Source organism: Podarcis erhardii, assembly GCF_964252035.2.
Source record: "Podarcis erhardii genome assembly, chromosome: 9".
Classification (NCBI taxonomy): Eukaryota; Metazoa; Chordata; class Lepidosauria; order Squamata; family Lacertidae; genus Podarcis; species Podarcis erhardii.
The window spans coordinates 56,469,347-56,496,176 of NC_138512.1; the positions used below are offsets into that span (position 1 = coordinate 56,469,347).

At 43.6% G+C, this 26,830-nt stretch overlaps 1 protein-coding gene and 1 long non-coding RNA gene across 2 annotated transcripts in view; one reads left to right on the forward strand and one right to left on the reverse strand.

The window, feature by feature from the left end:
• COL25A1 (collagen type XXV alpha 1 chain) overlaps positions 1-26,830 on the forward strand; it is a 325,875-nt gene that overhangs the window by 277,817 nt on the left and 21,228 nt on the right. The window contains exons 30-35 of the mRNA XM_081876942.1: positions 83-109; positions 11,054-11,107; positions 12,819-12,872; positions 16,329-16,355; positions 17,290-17,343; positions 23,500-23,577. Of these exons, the coding sequence (XP_081733068.1) occupies positions 83-109; positions 11,054-11,107; positions 12,819-12,872; positions 16,329-16,355; positions 17,290-17,343; positions 23,500-23,577 (294 nt within the window). The remainder of the gene's footprint in view (positions 1-82; positions 110-11,053; positions 11,108-12,818; positions 12,873-16,328; positions 16,356-17,289; positions 17,344-23,499; positions 23,578-26,830) is intronic.
• Positions 1-26,830, reverse strand: part of LOC309350414 — a 691,638-nt gene that overhangs the window by 218,075 nt on the left and 446,733 nt on the right. The window lies entirely within an intron of this gene.

Sequence of the window (26,830 nt, forward strand, 5' to 3'; positions counted from 1 at the left end):
CAAGCACTAGCTATTGGCAAAGACCAATTTGTAGTTTAGAAATGTCTTCTCTAACTATGACATTTTCATTCTTATTTTTTAGGGACCTCATGGACTTCCAGGCCCAAAGGTAAAGAATCCAATACACAACTAACTTCATTATGTTTATTTGTTATGCACTCATTCTCATTAATCACGTTGAAGCATGCAGTCATGTTTTGTTCTTCGTCTCACTTTTCTGTTAAATGTGTTTTTTATATTCTTAAACCTTTAAGCAGCTGCTTAAGATAAAGCATTAAAAATATTTTTTAATGATTTATGGCAATTTCCTGTGTCTGTTCCTCATCACCATAAGTTGAATTAGCTTTCTATAATGTTAATTATAGAGAGCCAATAAAAATATGTAGTTGTCTGGTGAGAGATTCAAGCTATGCCATTTGGAACTACCTTACATGTAAGCTTAGAAAAACAGGGGATGAGTGTGTTGTGCACTTAAGAAGTAAAGTAAAATCATTTCCAGATATTACTTTCTTCTTTACCTTTCTCCTTCATTCCTACTAATCTTTCCTGCTCAAGCGCCCACCTTTTACTACCTTTTATAATAAGTTCTCTTTCATTCTTTCTGTCCATGCCTTCATCTTTGAAAAGGCATTCCTAACAAGGGTCTATATCAGCGAAGTCTTCATTGCTACTTCTGGAAGAGTTATTCCAGATATATGGGGGAAAGCCTTCAGAAGCCATTCCTGAAGGAATATGTATTTGAAAGAACTTTGTATACCATAGCTAAACTTAGTTTCATTTTTTAAAAACTCTTTTACCAGAATCTGTTGTTTGTTTGTTTTTAAAGAAGAGAAAAGAAACATGCTGAGACCATTATGTGTAGGACTGAACACTCACAAAACTGACCATAGTTTGTTCCGTGCCAGGGCTAGCCTAATCTGACCTGAAGCATTTTAATGGAACTCATGACTCCTTGAGATTCTCCAAGCACCAAGTACTGTAATTTTTCTTTCTAAATCTTCAACAGCACAATCCTATACATGTCTACTCAAAGTTAAGCCCTGTTTCATTAAATGAAACTTATTTTCATGTATGTGGGTATATGGCTGCAGCCTAAAAGAATGGGATTGTAATGGAGTATGCAATTGTGGAAAGAAAACCATTCTTCTGCTCTTGAGTACCAATAAAAGAGTAGGATATTTTCAGAGTAATAATAATAATAATCTCAAAATAAATGGTTTGAAAAATTTGAGTGTTGCAAGATTCAGTTCAGTCAACTTCTTTAGAATGCCCATTGAATTAAATTGAGCAAAATTAGTACAGTGGTACCTCGGGTTACATACGCTTCAGGTTACAGACTCCGCTAACCCAGACATAGTGCTTCAGGTTAAGAACTTTGCTTCAGGATGAGAACAGAAATCGTGCTCCGGCAGCGCGGCAGCAGGAGGAGGCCCCATTAGCTAAAGTGGTGCTTCAGGTTAAGAACAGTTTCAGGTGAAGTACGGACCTCCGGAACGAATTAAGTACTTGACCTGAGGTACCACTGTATATCATTTTTGTGTTTCATTTTCATTCAAGCCTCTTTTGAAAGCTTTATGTCAGGGAACTGCCATCGGAGAAAGAGGTGGTGGATAAGTTCCATGAGAATAGGAGAGAATCTGCGGCAGAAGGAACCAGCAGGGGGAGTGCAGGAGTCACAGTGGAGGGGAGGCTCTGGGATACTTCCAGTGACGACAGCGAAGAGGTAACAAGACCCCCGTTAGGAACTCCCACCCTGCGCCGGAAACTGTCACGCAGAGAGTCACGAAAGCGCATGTCTGTCAAACAGCTTTTATGTTGGCGTAGGTTCCGTAGACGCCCACTGTCAGATTCTACCAGTGACTAACGGAGTCATGCTTTGGGGAGCTCCGTTAGTGCCTAGGTTGGGATGACCAGCCAAACCCCAGAGGGATCAAGCTTTACGCACAAGCAGCTCATTATCCCATCACAGCAATCTGACAGTCTCTGAAAGCAGCTTGTGCAAGCAGAGGGCATCATGAGCGAACCAGCTGGAACCGGAGGTGCAGGAGCTGGGGCTGGAGGAGGTCCAAGCCTGGAAGACAGGTACAGGGCGTTGGAGGTCCAGCTCGCGCTGCAAACGGCGAGGCTCGAGGAGAGGAGGGCTCAAGATGCGGATAAAGGGAAACCCACCCCACTTGCCAGAAAGGTGCCTGGATTGGTGCAGAAATTTGGGGGGGATCCCAGGAACTATCAAGCCTTTAGGACAGAGATGCAATATGCTCTTAACCTACTGTTTGATGACTTCCCTGATGAGAACTCTAGAGTGGCGTACGTGATCGGCCATCTAGAGGGAGGGGCGAGGGACTGGGTGCGGCCCCTGATGGCAGCCAATAATGAAATCTTAAAGGACACTATGAAGTTTTTTCGCGCCATGGACTTGATGTTTTCCAGTGAGATTGAGCAAGGGGTGGTGCGGAGGCAGTTAATGGCGTGTAAACAGGGGAGCCGATCTGTACGTGAGTACTGGACTGAGTTCAGCATGCTGATTCATAGACTGGGGTGGGACCTTGCGAGTGAACCTATTCAAATGCTGTTTGAAGAAGGGCTCTCTCCGGCAGTGAAAGATGAACTTTCCCGGGCGCCCAGGGCGGAGTCTATGGATCATCTGACTAAATCAGCGCTGTCCATAGGAGCGCGCCAGGAGGCAAGGGCTTTGGAAAAGCGGGAAGGAAAAGGGGAACGTTGGAAGGATTTCCGCATTCCAGAGATTCCGGAGCAGCCTTTCCCGCCAGCAGAGCCGATGGAAATTGGAACAGCGCGCGCGCGCGCAGTTTCAAACACCAGTGAAGGGCGGAAGAAGGAGGGGAAGGGCGCCAAGAGATGTTATCTCTGCCAACAGCCAGGTCACTTTGCCAGAGTCTGTCCGCAAAGGAAGGATTGGCAAGGAATGGCGGGAACTGTTGGGGGGAAGGAGGAAGGAGAAACAAGCAGCGAGCAAGTAAAAGCCAACGCCTGGCTGCCAGCATCAGGGCACCGCAGTCAGGCAGAGGAGAAGTGAATGTGCCCACGCCGGAACCTCCAAGACCAGCGCTTGTGATAGAGGTGTTGCTGGAACTGTCCAATGGACACCCACTAAAGATAAAAGCGCTATTGGATTCAGGCAGCTCCTGTAATTTCATGAGTAAGGAGTTTGCAGCTGAACACCAGATACAGACTATCCCATTAAGTAAGCCTTTGCAGGTTACCACGATTGATGGGAGGGAACTGTTGGGAAGAGAAGTGAGCCAGCAGACTGTTCCAATGGTAATGAGGGTGGCAAGACACACAGAACTGATAGCGTTTAACGTAGCCACTTTGGGAGGAGCTCCCATTATTTTGGGAATGAGCTGGCTAGCACTACACGATCCTCTAGTAGGCTGGCATCAGAGAGTGGTTTCCTTTGGATCAGCACATTGCCTAGAACACTGCAAAGAGGGAGAGGTTCAGGCAGGGGCCAGGGCCACTCTAGCAGGGGTGGAAGTGATGGGCAAGGGCAAGGTGCCACCACAATATGCTGACTTGATTGACGTCTTTAGCGAAAAGGAAGCAGATAGACTGCCCCCGCACAGACCCTTTGACTGTCAAATTAACTTACTCCCAGGAGCACAATTGCCAGTGGGCAAGCTGTATGCAATGTCAGACAGTGAAATGCAGGAGTTAAGGGAGTTCATTGACAAGAATCTCAAGCGAGGTTTCATCAGAGAGTCACGAGCGGTGGGGGGCAGCCCAGTGTTCTTTGTGGACAAAAAAAACACGGGCAAACCGAGGCTTGTATGTGACTTCAGAAGCCTAAATGCAGTGTCAGAACCAGTGACTTTCCCTATGCCTAGAATTGATGACATTCTGACACAGGTGAGAAAAGGGAAAATTTTTACCAAGCTGGACCTTAGGGGGGCATATAACTTGATACGTGTGAGAAAGGGGGATGAGTGGAAGACCACTATGTTCACCCCCTTGGGGGCTTTTGAGTATTTAGTTATGCCTTTCGGATTACAAGCGGGCTCCGCCTGCTTTCAATCATTCATGAATCACGTCCTGGGGCCACTGCTCTACAAGAACTGCGTAGCGTTCTTAGATGACGTCCTGGTGTACTCAGCGAATGAGGAGCAGCATGTGCGAGATGTAAGAGAGGTACTGAGCAAGTTGCGAGAAAATCGGCTGTGGGTGAAACTGGAGAAGTGTCAGTTTCATACCAGGGAGGTGGAATTCCTGGGGTACCGGTTGTCTGACAAGGGGTTGGCCATGGATCCCAGCAAGGTTCAAGCGGTACTGGAATGGAAAACACCAAAGACCAAGAAGGACGTGCAAAGGTTCCTGGGCTTCGGAAACTTCTATAGGAAGTTCATCAAGAACTTTGCTCATTTGACAGCGCCTATCACGGATTGTCTTAGTAGCAAAAAGAAATTTGTTTGGACGGAAGAAGCGCAGCGGGCGTTCGAACGCTTAAAGCAGGCGTTTGCGTCGGAAGAGCAACTGTTGCATGTGGATCTACAACAACCAATGAGAGTGGAGACTGACGCGTCAGACCGAGCGGTGGGGGCCGTTCTTCTCCAGCCGGGAAAAGATACGTCTGAATGGAGACCGTGTGCATTCTTCTCGCGGAAGTTGAACAAATCCGAGAGGAACTACACAGTATACGACCGAGAACTGCTCGCCATTCATGAAGCCTTCCGGAAATGGCGGCACTTGCTGATTGGGGCGCAGCACAAGGTTCAAGTCCGAACTGACCACAAAAATCTGGAATATTGGAGAACAGCCCGAGTGCTGAACCAGAGACAAGTACGATGGGCCCAGGAGTTCTCCAAATTCCACTTTGAGATTCGTTACGTGCCCGGATCCGAGAACGTGAGGGCGGACGCTCTTTCCAGGAAACCTGAGTACTTAGAGGGGGAGGGAGCGCCCGAGGCAAGGCATGTAATCCCTGAAGACCGCTGGGTGTGTGGGGCGGCATTGGTGGGGCAGAGGGAACTGATGGAGGGTACTGAGAACGATGAATACGCCCAAGGGAAACTCAGAGAGCTCCGGAGGGCAGAGGAGAACACAGGGGGGTTTGAAGAAAAGAACGGGGCGTTGTATTACAAAGGGGCACTGTACATACCCGACGGGGAACTGAGGGGCAGAGTACTCAAGCAGTTGCATGACAGCCCCACCGCGGGACATTTTGGACAGCACAAAACCATGTGGTTGGTTACCAGGGAGTTTTGGTGGCCCAAGGTGAGGGAGGACGTACGGGAATATGTCAGGGGTTGCGTCAGGTGCCAGCGAGCAAAAGGAGAGAGGGTGGCGCCAGCGGGGCTATTACAACCCTTACCCACGCCCGAAAGGCCATGGGAGGCAGTATCCATAGATTTTATGACGGACCTGCCAAAATCCAAAGGCAAAACAGCTGTCATGGTGGTGGTAGATCTATTAACCAAGATGTGTCATTTTATAGCTTGTTCACATGCAGTCACAGCGGAGGAAACCGCCAAGTTGTTTGTAGAACATATTTTTAGGTTGCATGGCGCCCCCTTGAGGGTTTTGAGCGACAGAGGGAAACAATTTACTTCCAGGTTCTGGAGGAAACTGATGAGCTTATTACACGTAGAACTCAATTTCTCAACTGCTCGGCACCCAGAAACCAATGGGCAAGCGGAAAGGGCAAATGGGATTTTACAACAATACCTGAGGTGTTATGTAAAAGACAGAGAAAATGATTGGGTGGATAAGTTACCTCTAGCAGAATTTGCCTACAACAACGCGGAGAACGTGTCCACAGGGATGAGTCCCTTTCTGGCAAATTATGGGTGTCACCCCCGGGCATTCCCAGGAGAGGGAGGGGAGAGGTGGAGCGTGCCGGCGGCGGAATATTTTTTTGAAGAGATGGAAGCGATCCACCGTCAACTTCAACTTAACTTAGAGAAAGCCAAGGAAGAATATAAGAAGCAAGCAGACAAAAATAGGAGGGAAGGTGAAACCATAAGGGTGGGGGACCGGGTGTGGTTATCTACCCAAGGACTACCGTTCAAAGGGGGGTGTAAGAAATTGAGACCCAAAAGATTGGGACCCTTTGAGGTCATACAGCAGGTCAACCCAGTAGCATTCAAACTCAGGCTGCCCAGTCACATGAAGTTACACCCAGTATTTCACAGGTCATTACTGTCGCCGTACCGAGAGGGACGTGAGTGGGGGGAGCATGAGAGAGAGGCCACCCAAACGCCCGTGATAGAAGAGAGAGAGCGCGACATGAACGTGGCAGGAATCATTGATTCCAGGTGGAAGGGGAATCAGGTGGAATATCTGGTAGAATGGGAGGGGGAAGTAGAGTCGGAAAACACTTGGGTACCAGCAGAGGTAGTCAATGACGAGGTTTTAATAGAAACATTTCATCAGCGTTTCCCAAGAAAACCGCAACCCGTGGCACGATTTAGAAGGGAACACTTTGGTACCACCGATGAGGAAGGAGAGTTTGAAGGGTTCCCTGAGTCAGGGGTGGGTGAGGAAGCCGACTCAGACGAAGAAGAGGAAGACGGGGAGAGAGACGGTACGCCGTGGCTAGAAGTGTTTGAATCCTCGGACGACGAGGAGAGTTCCTTCAGGGGCTTTCCGTCCTCACCGCCAGTGGGAGAGGAGGCGGGAGGGGGTGAAGGGGGCCCTGGGGGGGAGGTGGATGTCAGGGAACTGCCATCGGAGAAAGAGGTGGTGGATAAGTTCCATGAGAATAGGAGAGAATCTGCGGCAGAAGGAACCAGCAGGGGGAGTGCAGGAGTCACAGTGGAGGGGAGGCTCTGGGATACTTCCAGTGACGACAGCGAAGAGGTAACAAGACCCCCGTTAGGAACTCCCACCCTGCGCCGGAAACTGTCACACAGAGAGTCACGAAAGCGCATGTCTGTCAAACAGCTTTTATGTTGGCGTAGGTTCCGTAGACGCCCACTGTCAGATTCTACCAGCGACTAACGGAGTCATGCTTTGGGGAGCTCCGTTAGTGCCTAGGTTGGGATGACCAGCCAAACCCCAGAGGGATCAAGCTTTACGCACAAGCAGCTCATTATCCCATCACACTTTATCTGTCACAGATTCACTCAAAGAACCTTGAGAATAAGGGTGCTAATAATTATTTGTTAGTATGCCCTAGCTTCTGCAGAGCAAGGGAATATTGGCACTGTAGTTCTCTGGGTGTATGTGTGTGTGTGGAGAGAGAGAGAGAGAGAGAGAGAGAGAAATCTGAGATCTACAATAACAAGATTTCTTTGCTTAGGAGCCATGACAGTTAAATAGGCTTGGAGGTGGTTTAAACTGCAGGGTGGACATTGCCCTTACAGTGATATAAGGATACAGTAGCAATTATCTTGGGCAGCTCCCGATGGGCTTGTGCAGAAGTTTTTAGCAGATTGTACTCTTGTTCGCCTATGCTTCAAAGCGGACTTACTCCTGGAGAGCAAGCTTTTAATGTGGATTTTAATACATAATATATAATAAAGCTATATTATAGCATAATGTTGCATACATTAATTTTATGTGAAATTTCATAAACATGAAAAGATAACTAACTTCTGTTGTTAATAGGAGTGTAATCACCTTTTTGGAGACCATTTCCTCATGGTTCCATTGCATATTCCAATAAATCACACTCTTCCTCTGTTTAATTAATTATGCTTAAAGGTTTAGAATATCTTTCCAAGATGTACTGCACATTCCAGTTCACCATGAGAAGAAAAAGGGGCCACTTAAGGCTGACAATTTTGCTTCAGAAATGTTTCAACATCATGATGATGATGACTTGATTTGAATTTGCAAAATAATTGTGAAATTTATGCCTTTGATTTTAATACAGATCACTAGCATTCATCCATTTATTATATCATAGTCTGATAAAGTATATTTCACTGAACAGAACCAGTTGTGTTAAAGAACTGGAGTTTGCATCCACGTCTGACTGGCTCTCTTCTGTCCGAGCTTGAATACCTCTACCAGCACCCCCAATATACTTATACTTTTACATTTAGGGTGAACCAGGGTTAAATGGTCTTAAAGGATTGAAGGGTGAACCAGGTCACAAGGGTGACAGAGGGCCCCTTGGTCTTCCAGTAAGTAAAATACCTATTCAATTTCAGTGCAAATTGCAAACTACTCTTTCTGCTTTCAACCAAAAACTCTGGTTTACTCGATAGCAAATATAAAACTATATCATGTTGGAGTAAAACATTAGTCTTGTTTTGTTTTTATCCAGAGTCTGTTCTTGTATCATTTCATAACACATAGTTCTGTCAGTTGTTGGTTTTAATTTTTATTACCATTTTTGTGTCATCTGTCAGTGTCAACAATGTTACAGCATCATGTTCCTCCACATGAATTATGCCATTATTGAATGCTGTGTGGTGTTTGATTTTACTGTTTTAAGTATAGTGTATATATATATATAAATTCAATATTTTTTTCCCTTGAGTTCAGTATTTATAAGGATTGAGACGTTAAGGGTGAAGTCTTAAGAAACTAGCTTGTATAATTTAAAGTGTTTTTCATTTACTCATAGATTTGTGGAATTGTTCTGATTTGACTATTTTGGAATAGTTCTTGTTGGTGGTGCTTATAGTAAATTTGCCTTCAATGAAGGTGTGCTAAAATCAGGATTACTCAATATTGAGAATGAAACAAATGTGCTGGAGCTAGACTATGTTAGCCATGCTATAGCCCCATTAAAATCAATCAGACTTAAGATAGTCATCATGACTAACGTGTTCCACAGTTTTCAATGGGACAAACGCGTGACTAAGTTAATATGGATCCAACCCAGTGTTTGGTTTCTTGTAGTCTTATAATACCATAAATACAAACACGTTTTACCGGTCTTTTTCAGTAGACCTTTCACACAGTGAAATGAAAGATGGCCCAAACCAGTTAAAATAATTCAGACACACTGTTCAGAAGAGGCACAGTCTAGGAAAATCAAGCACTTTAAATCAGTTGAATTCAATGGGCGTTCCACATGTGCTTAACTATTTCCTACTGAAATCAGTGGGGAATTAAAGTGTCTAACTTTTCCAGGGCAAGATCAAGGTTTTTAAAATACGTGAAGGGCCCAGTGCTCACAGTCATTGGTTCTTCCCAGTGAAGCCACCTGACCTGTTTAATTCAGACAGTAGTATTAGCACTTTTGGAATTTTGCGGCATTGGGCTTTCCTTGTTCACACAATATCCACCAGGGGTCCTCTGTTCCTCAGCAGTGCCAGAATGAATAGTATAAAACTTTACAAAAGTTTTATACATCCTGGCCGGAGACCACATCCTATGGAAGTGATAGGTGGAACTAATTTCAATGAATTAAGATTACCCTAGTGGAAAAAAATTGACACACTGGTGTGCTCAGGAACATGTTTTAAATTTTAATACAGTGAAGAAATAGAAATATTCTTTAAGAATCTAGGTGTTTTTTCTCATCTTATCATTAGGACATTCCAATGGGAACCCATATATTGTTTGCAATGCTCCACAGTTTTCTTCTCCTTTCAGTTCTGGTAATGAAAAGACAGTTGACATGTCTGTGCAAAATTCATAATTCCCCTTGTTTTATCTTCCAAGTTAAAAGTCTGTTTTACTAACCTATGAATAGAGATGTGTGTGTTAAAGTACAAATAAACTTCCATGATAATATATGAGGTTTGTAGCACTAATACATCTAGGGGCTCATTCTGATTTCATAAAATTGAGGTGAATTTCACTAAAAATAGTGAGATTACCTTAATGTGGGGCACGTTGCAAAGGGGATCAGAATCAGACTCTTCATGTTGTGTGTAAATCAAAACTAACCTTATGCAGTACTGTGATACTTATTCTAGAACCCTGTAGCAGCTCGCATCCTGTGTATAAATAGAAGTTGTATTTGTTTCATCATCACCAGTTACTAATCTCACATTCTTGTCATTCGTGTTATCCCTGCCATCTATGCTTCCACTTAAACATACAGGGAGCATCTGGCTTAGACGGAAAGCCAGGACCCCGGGTGAGTCCCTTGTGTTTGTATGTCATACTTCACTACTAAATCTACATGCTTTACGGCAGGCAGATTTCTTTTGTAGTTCAGTGTGGTACCACTGCTGCTGCTGTTATCCCTTCTGGTACAGTGCTGACTAGGCATTTTACAGGATGCTCCATCAGAGGAGGAGCCCCGGCTAACAAAAAAGCTAGTAACCTTCGAGATGCAAAGGGCCTAAGGTGCTATAGCTGTGTCCAGTGTGAAATACCGGCTGCAACTAACCCTGTTATACAGCTGACTAAATACCTGCTACATAGGGCTAGTGCATGGGATAAAGAAAAAACAACAGCACCTTGTCCATGACAGGTGACATGATAGAATCACTGATCTCATCATTCAAATAAAAATGCCCATGTGGCTGCATCACTCTTGCCTGGTGCATTGATCTGATCCTGCTAGCTTTGTTAAAGAAGCCAGCTTTCAAAGCCTGCATTAGTAAAACTGCTGTTTGATTCAGATACAACCTTTTTTTCTTTCTCTTTTTCTCTATTTCTTCCTTGAGAGTCAACGTTAGAAAGCTACTGTTTGCAATGCTCAGAACAAGACCTTCCTGATCTTTTTAAACCACTAAGTTACACCACGTTAAAAGACACTGCACTTCTCCTGCTATTTGAAACAAATATTGCAGCTTTTGAATAATGGAGAAGTTAAGGAATAGCATAGCGGTAAACTTAAAATCTCCTCCTCTAAGTTTGCCATCTATCCTTGTGGGTCTTCATGTGAATTGTGCATGATTGTTGTTGTTGTTGCTGTTGTTGTTGTTATCCTAAGTCCCTTTGTTTCAACCTTTAACCTATGCCCCTGCTATCTGAAAACCTTTAAATCAGCTGATCTACAACATGAAAGTAGAGATGAATGAGATGGGAGTAAGCACTGTTTGATCTTGCCAGAAGGACTGGGAGCTCAGCTGCCCCTTCAGTGAAAGTCCAACCCATATTCTCTGCCTGATTCTCATGAAATTCTTTGCTAAATATAAACCTTCATTCAGAGTTGTCAGCTCCTATTTGTTTAATCTTTCAGGGCATGGATGGTCCAATTGGTCCTCATGGCCTTGCAGGTCCAAAAGGAGACAGAGTGAGTGTTTGCAGGAGATCTTCTCTTTGGGGTGGTTCTTTTCTTTTGCATGATAAAGGTATCAATTCAGCATATTGAATTGTGTTTGTTCTCTTGCAGATATAAATAAAGAGGATTCGTAGTTGTGCAAATAATAACACATATTCACCCCCCCAAAAAAAGAGAACTAGAATAATAAATTCTTTATTTAATTTGTGTGTGTTTTTTAGTTACTTATATATTTTGTTAGTCACTTTATCATGCTCAAGGCAACCTATAGCAATTTACAAACTAACAAAAAACCCACATAGCTACATACTATTTTTAAAAATTAAATTAAAATAAAACAACCAAATCATTTAAAGGTTCAGAATTTTAAAGCTAAAATGTTGTTGTTTTTTCAAAAATATGTGTAATAGCTCAGTCAGTAAAGCATAAGACTCTCAATCTCAGGGTTGTAGATTCAAGTCCCACATTGGGCAAAAGATTCCTCCATTATAAGCAGGACTAGATGACCCATGTGGCCCCTTCCCACTCTACAATTCTATTATTCTCTACTGCCAGTGGAAGGCACTCAAATCTTTTACTGCTTTTGGCAATAACTGGTAACATATTAGCAAAAAAGGCTTTTTTTTTTTTAAAAAAAAAAAAGCACTCCATAGCAGTTGACCATTGTCCATTTAGGTATAAACCAGAGCTAAGTTCAAATCTCAAGTATTCTGGTATATTGAGAAGTTCTGGATAGTACCTGTGTGTCCATATTAAAGCACATCATGACAAATTAAAGAAACAGATACAATGGTACCTCGGGTTACATACGCTTCAGGTTACATATGTTTCAGGTTACAGACTCCGCTAACCCAGAAATAGTACCTCTGGTTAAGAACGTTGCTTCAATATGAGAACAGAAATCGTGCTCTGGCTTTGTGGCAGCAGCAGGAGGCCCCATTAGCTAAAGTGGTGCTTCAGGTTAAGAACAGTTTCAGGTTAAGAACGGACCTCCGGAACAAATTAAGTACTTAACCCAAGGTACCGCTATACTGTCTCACACGAGTTAGGCATCTTTGGTAGAGGGTTTCATTCTTTAAACAGCTTACGGAAGCCTATAGAAAGTGTGTTGCAGCCACTTAAGGCTTGCCTCATATCAGCGAGATCTGGCTTTGAATTCCCATTGAGAACCAAGCTGCTATGAGTGACGAGGGGCCCTTTCCCTCCATTCCACATGGTTCCCATTCCTCTTCAGTTGCTATTTGCACAAGAAGGAGAAAATACATGTGACTAGATTGTTACCATACAGAACAAATGCACCTGGGAGAATACTTTTGATTAATAAAATGACAAAGAGGGAGAAGGGTTTAACAACCACCCCTGACAATACTCTGTCCCCCCATCCCCACCCCAAATGACACCCACCTGTGACTTCATTTCAGTATTTAAAAGATGTCAAGACAACTAATGAGGAAGCTCCCATGCAATGTCTATTTCTGCCCTCATACATAAAGTATACTGGCTAACCTTAGGATGACCTCAGGTATGTTGGGGTGGTGGAGAGAAACAGGATAACTTTATGTGCAACCCTGAATGTTTGGTAGGACAGAAATGTAATAAATATTGTGTAATTGAAATAAATGCTACACGAATAAATGGATTTCAAATACACAATAAATACTGCATAATTGAAAACAAAACCTCTTTGCCCTTTGTAATGAACATTTCTGATATTGTATTTTAGGGTGAAAAGGGAACCACAGGAGATCCTGGGCCCAGAGGTCCATATGGCTTGCCTGTAAGTTACACGACATCTTTGGAAAGTGCAATTTTCAGAAATCCTTGATTAAATCCTACTGTGTTTTATGACCATTCATCACAGAGAAATGCAATTAGTTTAAGTTGCCCAAGGTCACTGCTCATGAGGCCATCCCTTATCTCAAGTTTAGGCAGTTTCATTCTCTCACATGCATCTATGCATAAATAATAGAGTAGGTTGTGACATAAACTAACAACAATGAGAAAAGCCAGAATTAAAAGTGACCCCCTCTGCGCAACTCCTGCCATTTCCATTTTGCCGTACATGTGTTATCGCTTGTCTCTAGGCACCAGAAAGTAATGGCAGGAATTCAGGTCAATAAAAAAGTCTCAGGATCATGTTGTTTCTCCTTAAATACCTCAAAAGACTCTCCAGTACAAAGGGCAATCAGCTGTCATTTATGCAAAATGCTTTGTGATTCATTTGCATTTTGGGGGAATCTGTTACAGTTTCATATAGCATCTTCAAAAAAAAAAAACCTTGTGCAAACTGATTTCGCTGTGTGGAAGGATGGACTAAGTAGGTATCACAATCCATTGAAGGTGATTCTTAATATTTTTGACCAATACAAGTAGTTTTCCATTGTTTACATACGCAGTATGAGGAGAATGCCATATATCCAATATAAAATAATTTTGAAATATGCGTTATTTGCCTTTTGCTTTGTTTGAATATCCCAGCATTCAAGTTGATTCTGCAACATTTTATTAAACTTGCAGAAGTATGAAGAATGAGTTGGATCTTCAGGTGTTTTTCTATGCATAGAATTGTTTTTCGTCCAACAGAAGATTCCACTAATGGAAATTAGCGGGGAATTACTCATTCCCCCAGTGGCGTAGCGTGGGGGGTGCCAGGGGTGCCGGCCGCACCGGGCGCAACATCTGGGGGGGCGTGAGTCCAGAGGGAAGGGACAAGTTCCTTCCTCCGCCGGGCTCCCCGCCGCCACCGCCAGCCTTGCGCCCTAGTGTGCGCGCGCGCGCCGCCACTGCCGCAGCGGCTGCGCTCCACTCACTGCTCGCAGGAGGAGCAGCTGCTGCAGCAGCGCCGACGCCGCCACCAACGCCTGGCCGGGTACGGGCAGCCTCCGCACCCCGACGCAGCTGCCATCCCCTCGGCCCAGCCACAGGCGGCGGCTGCTTCTGCCGACTGGGAGGGAGGAGAGCTCCGAGGGGCCTCGCCGCGCCCTGCGCTCCCCAAAACCCTCCGAGAGGAAGCCGGCGGGCGGGCGAGGGTCTCCCGGCGGAAGGGGGCACCGCTGGCTCCGGCTCTCAGCGCAAGTCTCAGCCGCGGGGGGGGGGAGGACGGAGCGCGGCTGGAAGCCCCCGGACCAGGCCGGGGGGAGGAGAGGCGCTCGCCAATCCCGGATCTGGAGCGCCTCGGAGCGCGGGCTCCACCTACAGCCCAAGGAGAGGAGGGGGCGGGGAGGCGCCCGAGGGGAGGGGGCTTTGGCTGCCTCGGCCCGCGGGGGCTCCGCAAATAATAAATTTAATAAATTCCTGCTGAGCCTTAAGGGGGGGTCCTTGGCTCCTTCGCTCGCCCCCAGCCCCAGTGGCGTAGCGTGGGGGGTGCAGGGGGGGCCAGCCGCAACATCTGGGGGGGCGCGCTCGCACTCGAGTGCTAAAATCCAAGGGTTAGGGGGCGCAAATTACTTGCCTTGCCCCGGGTGCTGACAACCCACGCTACGTCACTGCATTCCCCTAGCAGCTCTCTAAACTGCCCGGACAGTTTTCAGGTAGATGGATAGAGAGATAGAGGGATCTATCTTAGACTTTATGGTATATTATCTTTTGCTTGACTCTCTACATGTGGCCAACTACATAAGGATATATGCTATGCACTCTGCAATCATTCTAATACATTCCATGTAGGAATTTTGTGACATTTTAGTGGAGGGTTCCCACTTACTTAAGCATCACCAAAAAGGATGACAGAAGAGGATACTGATTTATATAAAATGTGCATGTGCTAATTTTTATGTATGGATGCAACTTTAGAAATAATGGCAGTAATTTAAATTTTAGAAAAATGCATCTCACCATAGTGGGGAAGACTGTGGCCAGGTTGCTTGTGTGCCAACTGCTCTCCCTTCCAATGATTCTTTAACTTGGATTGAATAGCTGAAATATACTCGGAGTCGAGAGTGGATTTCATGCTCTTTATTCAGTTCATAGCGGTGAGGAGGAAATGGAAGTTCCCCCAGAATGTCTGCTTTATATACATTATTTACACAATGGGCCCCACGTTATTGGCTAATTCCGGGATTCACCTGTAGGCCAATCAGGTTGCAGATTCACTTCCACCTGGAGCTGGATTGGGTGGCTCCTGTGGACCAATCAGACGGCTGCATTCTGGACCCTATTGTTCTAGGACCAATCAGACTGCTGCATTCTGGACCCTATTGTTCTAGGACCAATCAGACTGCTACATTCTGAATCCTATTGTTCTAGGACCAATCAGACTGCTAGATTCTGAATCCTATTGTTCTAGGACCAATCAGACTGCTGCATTCTGAATCCTATTATTCTAGGACCAATCAGACTGCTGCATTCTGAATCCTATTGTTCTAGGACCAATCAGACTGCTGCCTTTTGGATCCTATTCAATTCAGTACATAATAATAGCCCTTCAAAGAAGGGGCTTCTTCAGATGGAGGACAGTACTCAGACAGCATTTCAAACAGAGACCTATCCTATCCTCCATTAATGTCTGGTTGCAATAAGCAGAGAGAGCAGTCCCCACTCTCTATTTCTCTTGTTTCCACACACACATAAACAATAGTGGCTGGAGGGGTCGAGCTGCTCTCCTGCATTCTTAATGCATCAGGTTGCTGCCTTTTGCTGAGGGGGAGAGGGGAGGGCCAAGGCAGTGGGAGCTTGGCACTCTCCATTCTGGCCAGCAGAGAGTGAGACCTGATCTGCCACGCACCCTTCATGTTCCTGACACCCATCCCCCTGCAATTCCCATTGAAAAACAACCAGTGCTTACACAAGGGAATTGTTCCCTTGGGAACAATGGAATGCCATTCCTCTATCTGCATTCAAAGCACATGTTGGCAAGAAGCCCCTTGTGCTAACAACTCAAGTTGTGGTTGGCTAGAGACCTTATTTTGGAAGTATTAAAGAAAAAGATGGAAGAGTGCAGCCCTTAGACCACCAGCTTATAGTGGAATCCACTGAAGTGCAGATTTTGAAGCAGACCATTGATCTGATCTGGATCATGATCTGCCCAGATACGATAAGGTGAGTCTGTTGTGGAAACCAGGCAGGCTGGATTCCACCTCCATCTTCTCCATTATTGTCTTTCATTTAAGAGAGCTTGTGTGCCAGTCTGTGTTGTTTACACAATAAAGCAGCTGCATGCCTAAATAGTTCTGGCAGACATCTTACACAAACTGAGCTAACAAAGCTTAACATAATTAATATGATTCTTTAATAGGGCAAAGATGGCGAACCTGGCCTTGATGTAAGTAATATTTATCATCACTTTATTTGTGTGGTAGGTACATGTTTGTTTTACAGCAATAGTTGCATGCTTGGAGCATGTCAAATTTCCCCCCATTTGTTGTGCATGACAATCATGCAGAGAATATACTAAACATTGCATTGCCGTTTGCCTTTAAAATAATCATAGAGATAGGAAAATAACATTGAAGAGTGTGGAGAAAGCAGTGCTAAGTAAGGGCAGTCTTGTAAATCCCACCATAAATAGTGCCGCTCATAAGTGCCCACAGCAACTGCTGCTAACTAGAGCACCTGACAGATGATCACGGAAAGTACTATTATATTTCTCCTGAGGCCTACAGATGCAGCCAATATTGCTTGAAAATGTAACCGTATGGGGAGTGTGTGGCATGATACTCCATTTGTGATAGCAGCTCCTTACAAATTTCTGGTGGTTTTCACCATGCAGAGAACGTCGCTATTGCATGGTTAAAAACAGTTGAAAGCTCATGAGAAGCTGTTTAAAGGAACACTTTGACACATGGAGCAGCCTCCATGCAGTTGTGTTTTCAAGCACCACTGACTGCAGGTTTTGATTTGCAACCGAGTGTATTTCTCAACAGAAGTTGCAGTTGGGACATTCCTGTTACGCAACTTCTTTTGCAGTGTGGGGAGGGAAATAATTGTAACCATTTTGCCTTCTTGACTGAAGCACTTCTCTTTTTAACATTGCCAGTGCTAATTTGCATGTAGGAAAATAAGGGTGTCTTTTGCTGGGCATCTTCAATAACTTTCTTGCTATTATGCGCTTTCTAATTTCAAAATCATTTGGTACAGTTTTCCTGGTGTGTGTGTATGTGTGTGTGTGTGTGTGTGTGTGTAGATAATTCAGCTACACAATAAAGGCAAGCCCACATACAGAAGCCAATAGAGGTATTTTTGTTCATTTTTTATAGGGTTTCCCTGGTCCTCGTGGAGAAAAGGGTGATGTAGGAGAAAAGGGAGAAAAGGTGACTTCAATGCTATTAACTGTTGTTTGATTACTTAGCCTAGTCAGCTCTTTTGTCCCAGTCCTATAATTTGTCCCATTAAGCTAGACTTTTCTTCCTTCTGTGTGCCAAAAGCCATGTCATGGATCTTTGCTAGACAAAGTCATCTGTCAGAATGTGAAAGAAAGCTTCCACCCAGATCCCAAAAGGTCAGCAGTTTCCATAATGGGAGAAGAGAGGCTTTCTCCTCCAAGACTCCTGACAGTCTGTGTTTGTTTATACAGTAGTTACTGACAAGAGACATTGGAGTAGCAACACGGTAGGAGACACTGGGACAGATTGACAGCTTGTGTAAATCAATATAGGTCCATTGGCTTCAATTAAATGGATGCTGTATTTATACCTGGAAAGCATCTGGCTTGTTGCTGAGAAGACAAAAGCTAAACCAAAAACACTTTGAGCTAATCCAGAGAAAGTTGGGTACATTTCAGCTCTCAAAGTGATGGTTAAGCACACAATTAAGGGCTTATCTTTGTTGATGCACCTTCAGTGTGCCTAATTGTCACTGGATTGCTCCCATGTGCCATGATTGATCCTCTCCTGGCCAGTATGGGAGGTCTGGTGCAGGTGCAAATCTCTTGGGGATACAAGGCAAAATCAGATCTCTGTGCAGTTGGTTACATATACTTCCCTTGCACTGGTAGAGTTCTGAAATTGAGAGCTCTGGTGTGCAAACAGGCCTCTTTCACATGCAAGAGATTCCCCAATCAGAGCAGTGGACAGGACCTCACGAGCCATAAATCTAGTCCCATGAGCCCAGCAGAGCTTTAGGCTCACTTTGCTTAAACAGCAGCTTTCTATGCAAAAGGGCAAACTGTGTTTGAAACCTAGAAAATTTCAAAAATGGCATGTGACATGCATCTAAACTTAATTAGAAAACGTTGTCATGGGGCTGTCAAGTATTTCTCTAGGCTAGCTATGCCGCAGGGCTGCTTAAGATACTTCAGGTGGATCCCTGCAGAGTTCTACAATCTTCTAATGTAGCCAGGAGGAGAAGACCTCCCTGGCCACTTTGAAGGGCTGCCTCTTGAGGACTGTGCAGATGAGCCCCTCTGTGCAGTTCACTGTCTCCTCCAACATCAGAATGCTCACACCCATGAATTCCACACTCTTGGTAGAACATCTGAAAGTTGTAAACATAAAGGGTCTTCCATGTGATCTGGAACTCTCATCATGTGAGGTTCCAAATTGTGTGGAAGCCCCCAGTGCATGAACAGCTATATGCACATAGGGACCTGTTTCACTGTTCAGTGAAACAACAGAGGTATGGGACATAGTCAATGACTATGGCCACCAGTCATGGTCCCACTTTCACCTTCATGTGTTCAGTGTGAACAAGGGAAGGGGGCTTGTGGACAGGAATGTCCACCCTTCAGCAGAGCGCTCAACTTTTATGGAGTTTTTTATATAAAAACAACAACAACAACAACCCCAAACATAGTTAATTTTATATTTTATGTTATTTTAAATATGTTTAATGTAAATCATTTTGAGATTAGAAGAGTGGTACACAAAAGTCTTAAATGAAGAATGTAGTTAGATGATTATTTAATTCCCTTCCATTCGCTGAACAGCTCTTTGAATCCAAGTCAATGACAGCAGCAGCTCTTTGTGAATATTTTTATTACCCATTCAGAGCTGTGGAGAAGGACCATAGCTCAATGGTAGAGCATCAGTTTTGCATACAAAAATCCCTCCCTCAATGACTGGCATCTCCAGGTAGGGTTTGAAATATGCCCTTGCCTGAATATCCTGGAGAGCTGCTACCAGTCAGAATAGCAGCACTGAGCTAGCTGGACCCAGTGGTCTGGCTTCCTATGTTCTCTGACATTTAAGTGAACAGACTTGTATATCAGAGACCCACAGATCTTTGCGTTGGGGACATTTTTAATATTAAAATAATCAGCTTCAGCAAGTAAGGGCAAGGACAAAGAAATCAGTTAACAGTATCCAGTTTCTAGCATTCTGGCAGGTGAAGTGCTTCTTATGCATTTAACTGGGGGGCAGGGGCTGCAGTGTTTCTCATGAGCTTCTGCGGCCTTCCCAGGCCCCACCTCAGTTATGTGTAGGTTAGGAATCAATATCTGCAAGGGGAGAAATCTACATGCCTATGGTTCCCCAGCTGTTGGAATCCTTCATAGTCAAGGTTCCACCTCCCAGGGAAGCCTATTACACATAGAGGTCTGTGTTTATAGCTGCTTGATCCCATGCAGGGGGAAGGTGGGAAACCACAAAGTGGGGTAGTACTGTGGCCCTGCCCCCCTGAATTCACATGAGGACCACTTCACATGTAAAACCAGGAAATCGAATTTTTTTATCAGCTTCCAACTGAGAAGCATTAACTGCAAACTTAAGAGTGAAAATGAATAGTTATTTAAATCATATTTATCTGAAGAATAACTGTTTCAGTTTCCAAAGCTAGGGAACAACCCTGAAATGGTGGTATAACACAGAAGCTTGTGCCAATGCCATTGTGGCAGTTGGTTTCCCCTTCATAAGCATTTATTTGCTGTCTCAGTAAGTCTTAGGATGAGGCTATTTTACTTCCTTAGCCAGACCATTGTTTGTTGAAGTCAATGATGGCAAAAACTGCAAGGACAAACTGTATTGATTTCCCCTAGGTTTTCTAGGAGTAGGAAATGAATTGAAATTTGGATTGAGATTTGCCTTTAAAATCCATAAATGCTTCCTTGTCCTTTAAACACTACCTCCAGATCTAAATCCTACATAATCCAGGGGGAGTGTGAGATTCCAGGCACTTACCCAGGATTTGTCTTCCTTTGGAATGAAGAGTGGACACTTTAGTGTCTTAGTGATATATGGTTTATTTACACATATAGACAACCTGAGCCTACAATGGAGGGGTTCACAGCATTAATACCCTATAAGGGTCTTGTTCCTTCCATAGCTGCAGACTTGGGTGCAATCCAGCATGGCTCCTTCTCTGGCTTCCCTGCCTACAGCTTTTGCATCCAGCTTCTATCTCACATCACTCAACTTTCCACTCTGGCCTTTGTCTTTCTAACTACCAGTGAGTTGATGGGAGGGAGGGAGCCCACCCATTTGCCCTCTGGTGCCAAGCCGCTCCCTTTGTTTCCTTAATGGCAAATATTCAAGGCTGCTACTTCACCAGGAAGCTAGCCTGCCCATTGCTTTTGATATCATACTGAAGAAAAACACAGTGTTCCAAACAAAACAGAGTTACTTGAATCGTGGTTTTCTGTGTCCCCTAAGTTTCTGAATTGTTTCCCCCTAAGTGCCACTACGTAACATTTTGGCACACAGACAAGATAGGCGAATAGCATCATTCATATGATGTAATACAGTATATCTCTCCATGGAAATGTGTTTGATTCTCATTGGAATGTTTGTCCTATATGCCATAGTATATCATGTGTGTTGTGTAATTTCACTTTTCAAATGCATAATAGTATGATAATAATTATTTTTTACATTAACTTAAGGTGAGCTTGCTATTGATTTTAAAGTATGTGTGCTCTGCCTAAGACATTGTAACATGAAAAAGAAACTCTAGCAAACGTTTTATATTCTGCTGTAAATGGATGCATAATATTTTTTTATGAGAAAATGAGTGAATGTTCATTTCCTTTATGTCAGGGATGGGGAACCTGTGGTCATACAGATGTTGTGGAATACAACTCCCATCAACCTTTGGCCGTTGGCCATGCTGGCAGAGCTGATGGGACTTGGAGTCCCATGGAATCTGGGGGACCACAGGTTTTCTAGCCCTACTATGCATCATCCTAATCCCCTTTCCCCTTTCAGAGGTGCATCCCTCCCTTCTCCTTTTACCTTGTTTCCTTACAATTCATCTTGTCTTTTTTTACCCCTTTTCCTTACAAATTAAATCTTGCCTCCAACCACAACCTTGACAACCCTTCCTTGGTTGCTCTTTATTTTATTCTACTAATTTTACTTTTGCTATTTCTCCATCTCTATAATATTCTTGATTTCCCCTCATTGCGTGTGGTGGGTTTTAAAATTAAAACAAACAAGCAAAGAGAGGCACTTTTGGTTTTTGTTAAAAACTGTGAGTGAGCCTGAAACTCATTTACCATTGTGATCATCTGATCATCTGTGAGATCTATTTTAAATTAGTTCTCAGACTGTCTCCCTATGGCTGAAAATGAAGTCGTTTTCTCAGATAGCAATTCAGTCCACCTAAGCATCAAATCAGTTTCATCAAATCTGTGCATTAGCACAAAATTCTGAAATTCCTATATTTCACGCCCCTTAAAAAGCAGCTCCATTTTCAACCACGTGGCTGGATTTTTCAGTTTCAAATTCAGGACACATAACTAAGCTCTCTGAAAGCGATGTTTTAATGAACACGTTGTTCTAATATTGCGTTAGAAAAAGAATGCATATTGCGTTAGAAAAAGAATGTACATTGCAAAAAGGATCAGAGTATCTTTTGACGAAGAAGATTTCTTTTGAATCCTTTTGCAGGGCATTAAAAAAAGAATACATACTTAATTCTCTAAGTGACTGATGACCCTTTATTGAACTTTTTAAGAATGGGATTAGCAGAGCATATTTGGCCAAGACCCTTTTAGAAGTAATGACAAAAACAGTCATTTGGGAACAGAAGCAAATTGACCTCATTAAAATCCACTACAGATTTAGTTCATCCTATTTTCTCCTCTCATTCAGCTTTATTCTGTTCAGTGAAGCTGCACCACACAGATCTATTCAGTCCCTGTTAAGCTGAACTTCATCCTTTGGATAGAGGGAGCATTCCTAAGTATTAAGGTGCAGCCCTCTTAGGACAATAGCTCCCTCATTGGCAAAAAGATCTTATGAAGAGAAATCCCATTTCGGAGCAATGTTTGCATACTTAGATAGATGTGGAATTCATCTATGCACAATGTTTCCCATTCATTTCAGTGGAATGGGCAGCTTCCATCTGTACAAAAAAAGGCATGAATTTCCCTCAGGTGCAGTTTACATTGCACTACATTGGAAAGGGGAGTGACTTCTCTGTGCTCTGTGGCTCAGTCCCACACAACCCTAGGAGTCTGTGCACATATGTGAAAAGGGTGTGGCTGGGGCAAATGTCCCTGCCCTTGCAAATATCCCTGTCCCTGGGGCAAATGTCCCTGTCCCTGTCCCTGGGGAAAACAGCATTTTATTGGGAAAGAAGCGTAAGAAAGCGGCTCCTCAACCAAGGTTCAGCACTGAGCCTTGCTGAATGCGTTGGAACTTACATGTCTTCACGAGCAGGCTGATCGGGGTGGATTTTATCTGAAGGCACTTCCAGGTGCCTCTTTGAGTCAAATGACCAACAAAGCATTCATGCTTTCAAGCCCTGCTGTAGGATTCAAAGTGTTCATAATGATGACATCAGTACGGAAGCTCAGTAAAACCCAACTGATGCAGTTGTTGCTCATGATCACCATTTATTTTTCCACATAATGCATCATACAAAGTAGAACACAGTGGTAAGTGTCCTTTCAGCCCTCCATTGGCTTAAAAAAAATATCTTTTAAAGCATCTCTCTCTTTTTTTCCCTGAAAAGAATGAAACATTTGTTTTGTCCAAACCATTGTGTCCACAGGGGGAAAAGGGAAAGAAAGGCAAAAAGGGGCCTAAAGGGGAGAAAGGAGAACAGGGTGCCCCTGGATTAGATGCACCTTGCCCATTGGTACGTCTCACTTGTGTATTGGACATGTCTCCTCATACAGTAATATAGTAGGTCGCTGCAATATGAGAAGGAGCAAGCTACTGATATGGTCTAATGCTGGTATCCAGCTGGTATTCAGACCAAAGAATCCAGTTACCCATTTAAAGAAATGGTGACATTTCATCTAACTCTTTCCAAAAAAAAAAGTGAAGATTTTAAAAATACAATAGATATTAACGACAAACATTTCCATAATTTGTGGTATAAAGGCTTGCATTTGCAATTATTAGCTATATTTTGTCATACAGGTCACTTGCTCTGCTACGTGGCTTGTTTCTGAGAAGCAAAATACCAACATTATAACCCTCCTGTTAGCTTGCTCCTCCTTTTGTTCCTTCCTTCTTTGTTTATTCCAGCGAAGTCAATGCAAAATATATTTCTTAGTAACGTTGCAAGTTAATCTTTACAAACAGGGATTCCGAGGAATTAAGGGGGAAAAAGGGGAGCCAGGCCAGCCAGGCCTGGATGGGCTGGATGCCCCTTGCCAATTGGTACAGTATTGCTCTTTCCTACCAACCCGCATGCAATTCCTGTGTTTCTAGTCAGTTGTTTCCAATGTAAAGTTTAAACCGACCAGACTTTACATTTACATGTCCCTGTACATGCATGTGCATGATCAAACTGGCTGCTTTGGTGATCGTAACAGTATCCAGAGATCACAACATCCTCTCAACATCTGCAACGTAACACTAAGCACTTTGCGCCCGCCACCATACAATGATTCTGAGTTTGTTTTATTCCAGCATTGACAATAAGTGTAATTCCCACCCACCCTACTTCAAGATTGCTTGTCTCTCTCCTCATCCTCACCACCACCACCAAAATGTGTTCTATCCCTACTTACAAGAATGAAGTTGCCCTCTTTGCTGACACAAACCAGATATATAAACCACAGGAATGCCCAATTTAAAGAATGTATCATTTTTATTCCTGCCCTACACATTTTATCTTAGCTCATTCCTGAACATGTTCCAAACTTTTAAGTACAGTGGTACCTCTGGATACGAACGGGATCCGTTCCGGAGCCCCATTCACATCTAGAAGCAAATGTAACTAGCGACGGCACGTCTGCGCACGCATGTGTCGCTTTTCGCTGCTTCTGCGCATGCGCGTGACGTCATTTTGAGTGTCTGCGCATGTGCAAGCAGCGAAACCTGGAAGTAACATGCTCCATTACTTCCGGGTTGCCGCGGAGCGCAACTTGAACGTGCTCAACCTGAAGCGCATTCAACCCGAGGTATGACTGTATTCAGACTGCTTCTGTGGCTTTTCTTTTTAAATTAAGCAAGGGTACTATATATGCACAGGCAGGGGGAGGAATTAATCTCTAATCCAAGCCACTTTAATGCGAAATCATTTTTTATTCCCTGCAGTAATATTAATATGGTAGCTCCACGGGGTAGTCAACCTTTTTATACCTACCGCCTACTAATGCATCTTTCTTGATGGTAAAATTTCCTTACCGCCCACCAGTGCTTGATGGAAGGAGGATTCAGCTTGTGCCATAGAACCCCCGACCGCCCACCTAGAATCCTGAAATGCCCACTAGTGGGCAGTAGGGACCAGGTTGACACCCCTGGTATACATGGACACCCCACTTCAGTAAGCACTTGTTGGCACTGGAATTCAAGCGCACCTAGGTGTGCCTGTTCATTCATTACATTTATATCCCTCCTTTTCTCCAGGAAGCTCAAGGCAGTATATGAAATTCCCCCCTCCCCATTTTTCCCCTTGCAACAACCCTGTGAGCTAGGTTAGATTGAGAGACTGTGGCTTGCCTTAGTCACCCAGTGAGCTCCAAGACTGAGCAGGGATTTATGCCTTGGTCTTCCATATCCCAGTCCAGCCCTCTGACAACTGCACCACACCTTGTTAACTTCCGTAGACATTATAGCTTGCTTCATACTCTTCTGTTTAAATAAAAGGGGAAATACACACACAGGGTGGAGCTCTGTTAATGCACAAAGGATCAAGACCATGGGCTCTAATATGTACCATATCTGTTGGACAACAGAGCTGCTCCAGTCTGTTCTATGCTAACAGAGTTCTCTGCGCATGTATGAGTAAAGATATTCCCCTGATATTGTTAGTGAGAAATGTTTTTTGATGTATTAGAATAGACACTTTAATCAAAATGCTCCATGGAGCTCTCTACTGCTGCCAATGTTAAAAATATGGAGACGATGGTATAGGTTTGGGGGTTTTGCTGTTGTTTTTTGCCTAAAATTATATAGGCATTTAGGATGACTTGGAACTAGTCTTCAGGACCTCACTAATGTGTCTGCAGTCCCTATGAACAGTTCCACTCTTATATATTGGAATGCTACACACATCTGAAAGTGAACTTCTCAGACATTTGTAAGGAGTTAATGGCCTGCAGCCCAAAGCCCTCACTGTCTTTGTTTCTTAAATGTTTCCAGTGTAACAGTCTTTCCTTTGAAACTTAATTTCCCACAATATACACAACAGTTCCCAACTTTATGTTAGCATGAGTTCAAGCTCCTACCTATACTAAAATTCTACTCATCGATCCCTCTCCCTTGTACCAATCTGGCAACACTCTTTATTTTCATTATTATCAAAATATGATTATTATTATTTTTTCATTTTAAAAATCAACATTATTTACACATTTCTAGAAAATGCCAAAGGCTTTTTAATGGTTAGCAGTTACAGCTGATCTGCATGTTCTGATACTGTTTGTATAGTTTAAGCACGAATGTTAAAGTTAAGTAGGTTTTATTTCAAGCACAATGTTTCTAATCTAAGTTATCAAATGATTATTTATCTGACTACACAGTCCATGTTATATTTGGTTTGCCTCTGATTAATGATAACTTATAGTTCATGTATTTGGTTGCAAGTAAATCAAGCATGCCTTCATGATTCTTAAAGGGGGGGAAGTTTGCAGTATCATTTTTGTCTGGAAGTAAACAGAAGGCAGGCAGCTATAGGACAAACTTAATAGACACTAGCAGTGTTGTTGTTGTTTGCTCAAATTATTGAAGATCTCCCAAAAGAAAATTTGTTGGCGTATAGAAAATCCAAGTGTAAATTACACATCTGCCTTGACCTTGAATTGGGCCCACTCACGAACTATTCCAATATTTCCACTTACGCAATGGAACTGCCCCTCCTGCTCCTCTACCCATATGTCTCCCATGTTCTTCCCAAATCTGCTCCAGAGGATTGGGGAAATACAAAGGACAGATGTGGAGGTGAGGTGGGGAGAGGAGAAGAGAAGAAAGGGAAGTTCCATTAAACAACCAAAATCCTTGCACTAGTGGTAAGAAGCACTCAATTGGATACTGCCCAATATATTTTAAAAGAATAATAAAATGACTTGTCACTGTGGACATGTTTGGCCAGCTGCCCAGTGACTAGAAAAGGTACTTAAAATTGGCGGGGGGATAAACAATGCTGTTTGCCCCAGTGGTTCCCAGCATGCCCACACCAGCTCAGGCACTAAGATGGGGCCTGTTTGCTCCAGCCCCTCATCATCTGCCACTTTCTGATTCCATTGATGCCAATGAGGATGGTAGAACTTATATTCAGGTACTCTGAAGCCCTATGCCAGGGATCAGCAAACTTTTTCAGCAGGGGGCCGGTCCACTGTCACTCAGACCTTGTGGGGAGCCGGACTATATTTTGAAGAAAAAAAATGAACGAATTCCTATGCCCCACAAAGAACCCAGAGATGCATTTTGAATAAAAGCACACATTCTACTCATGTAAAGACACGCT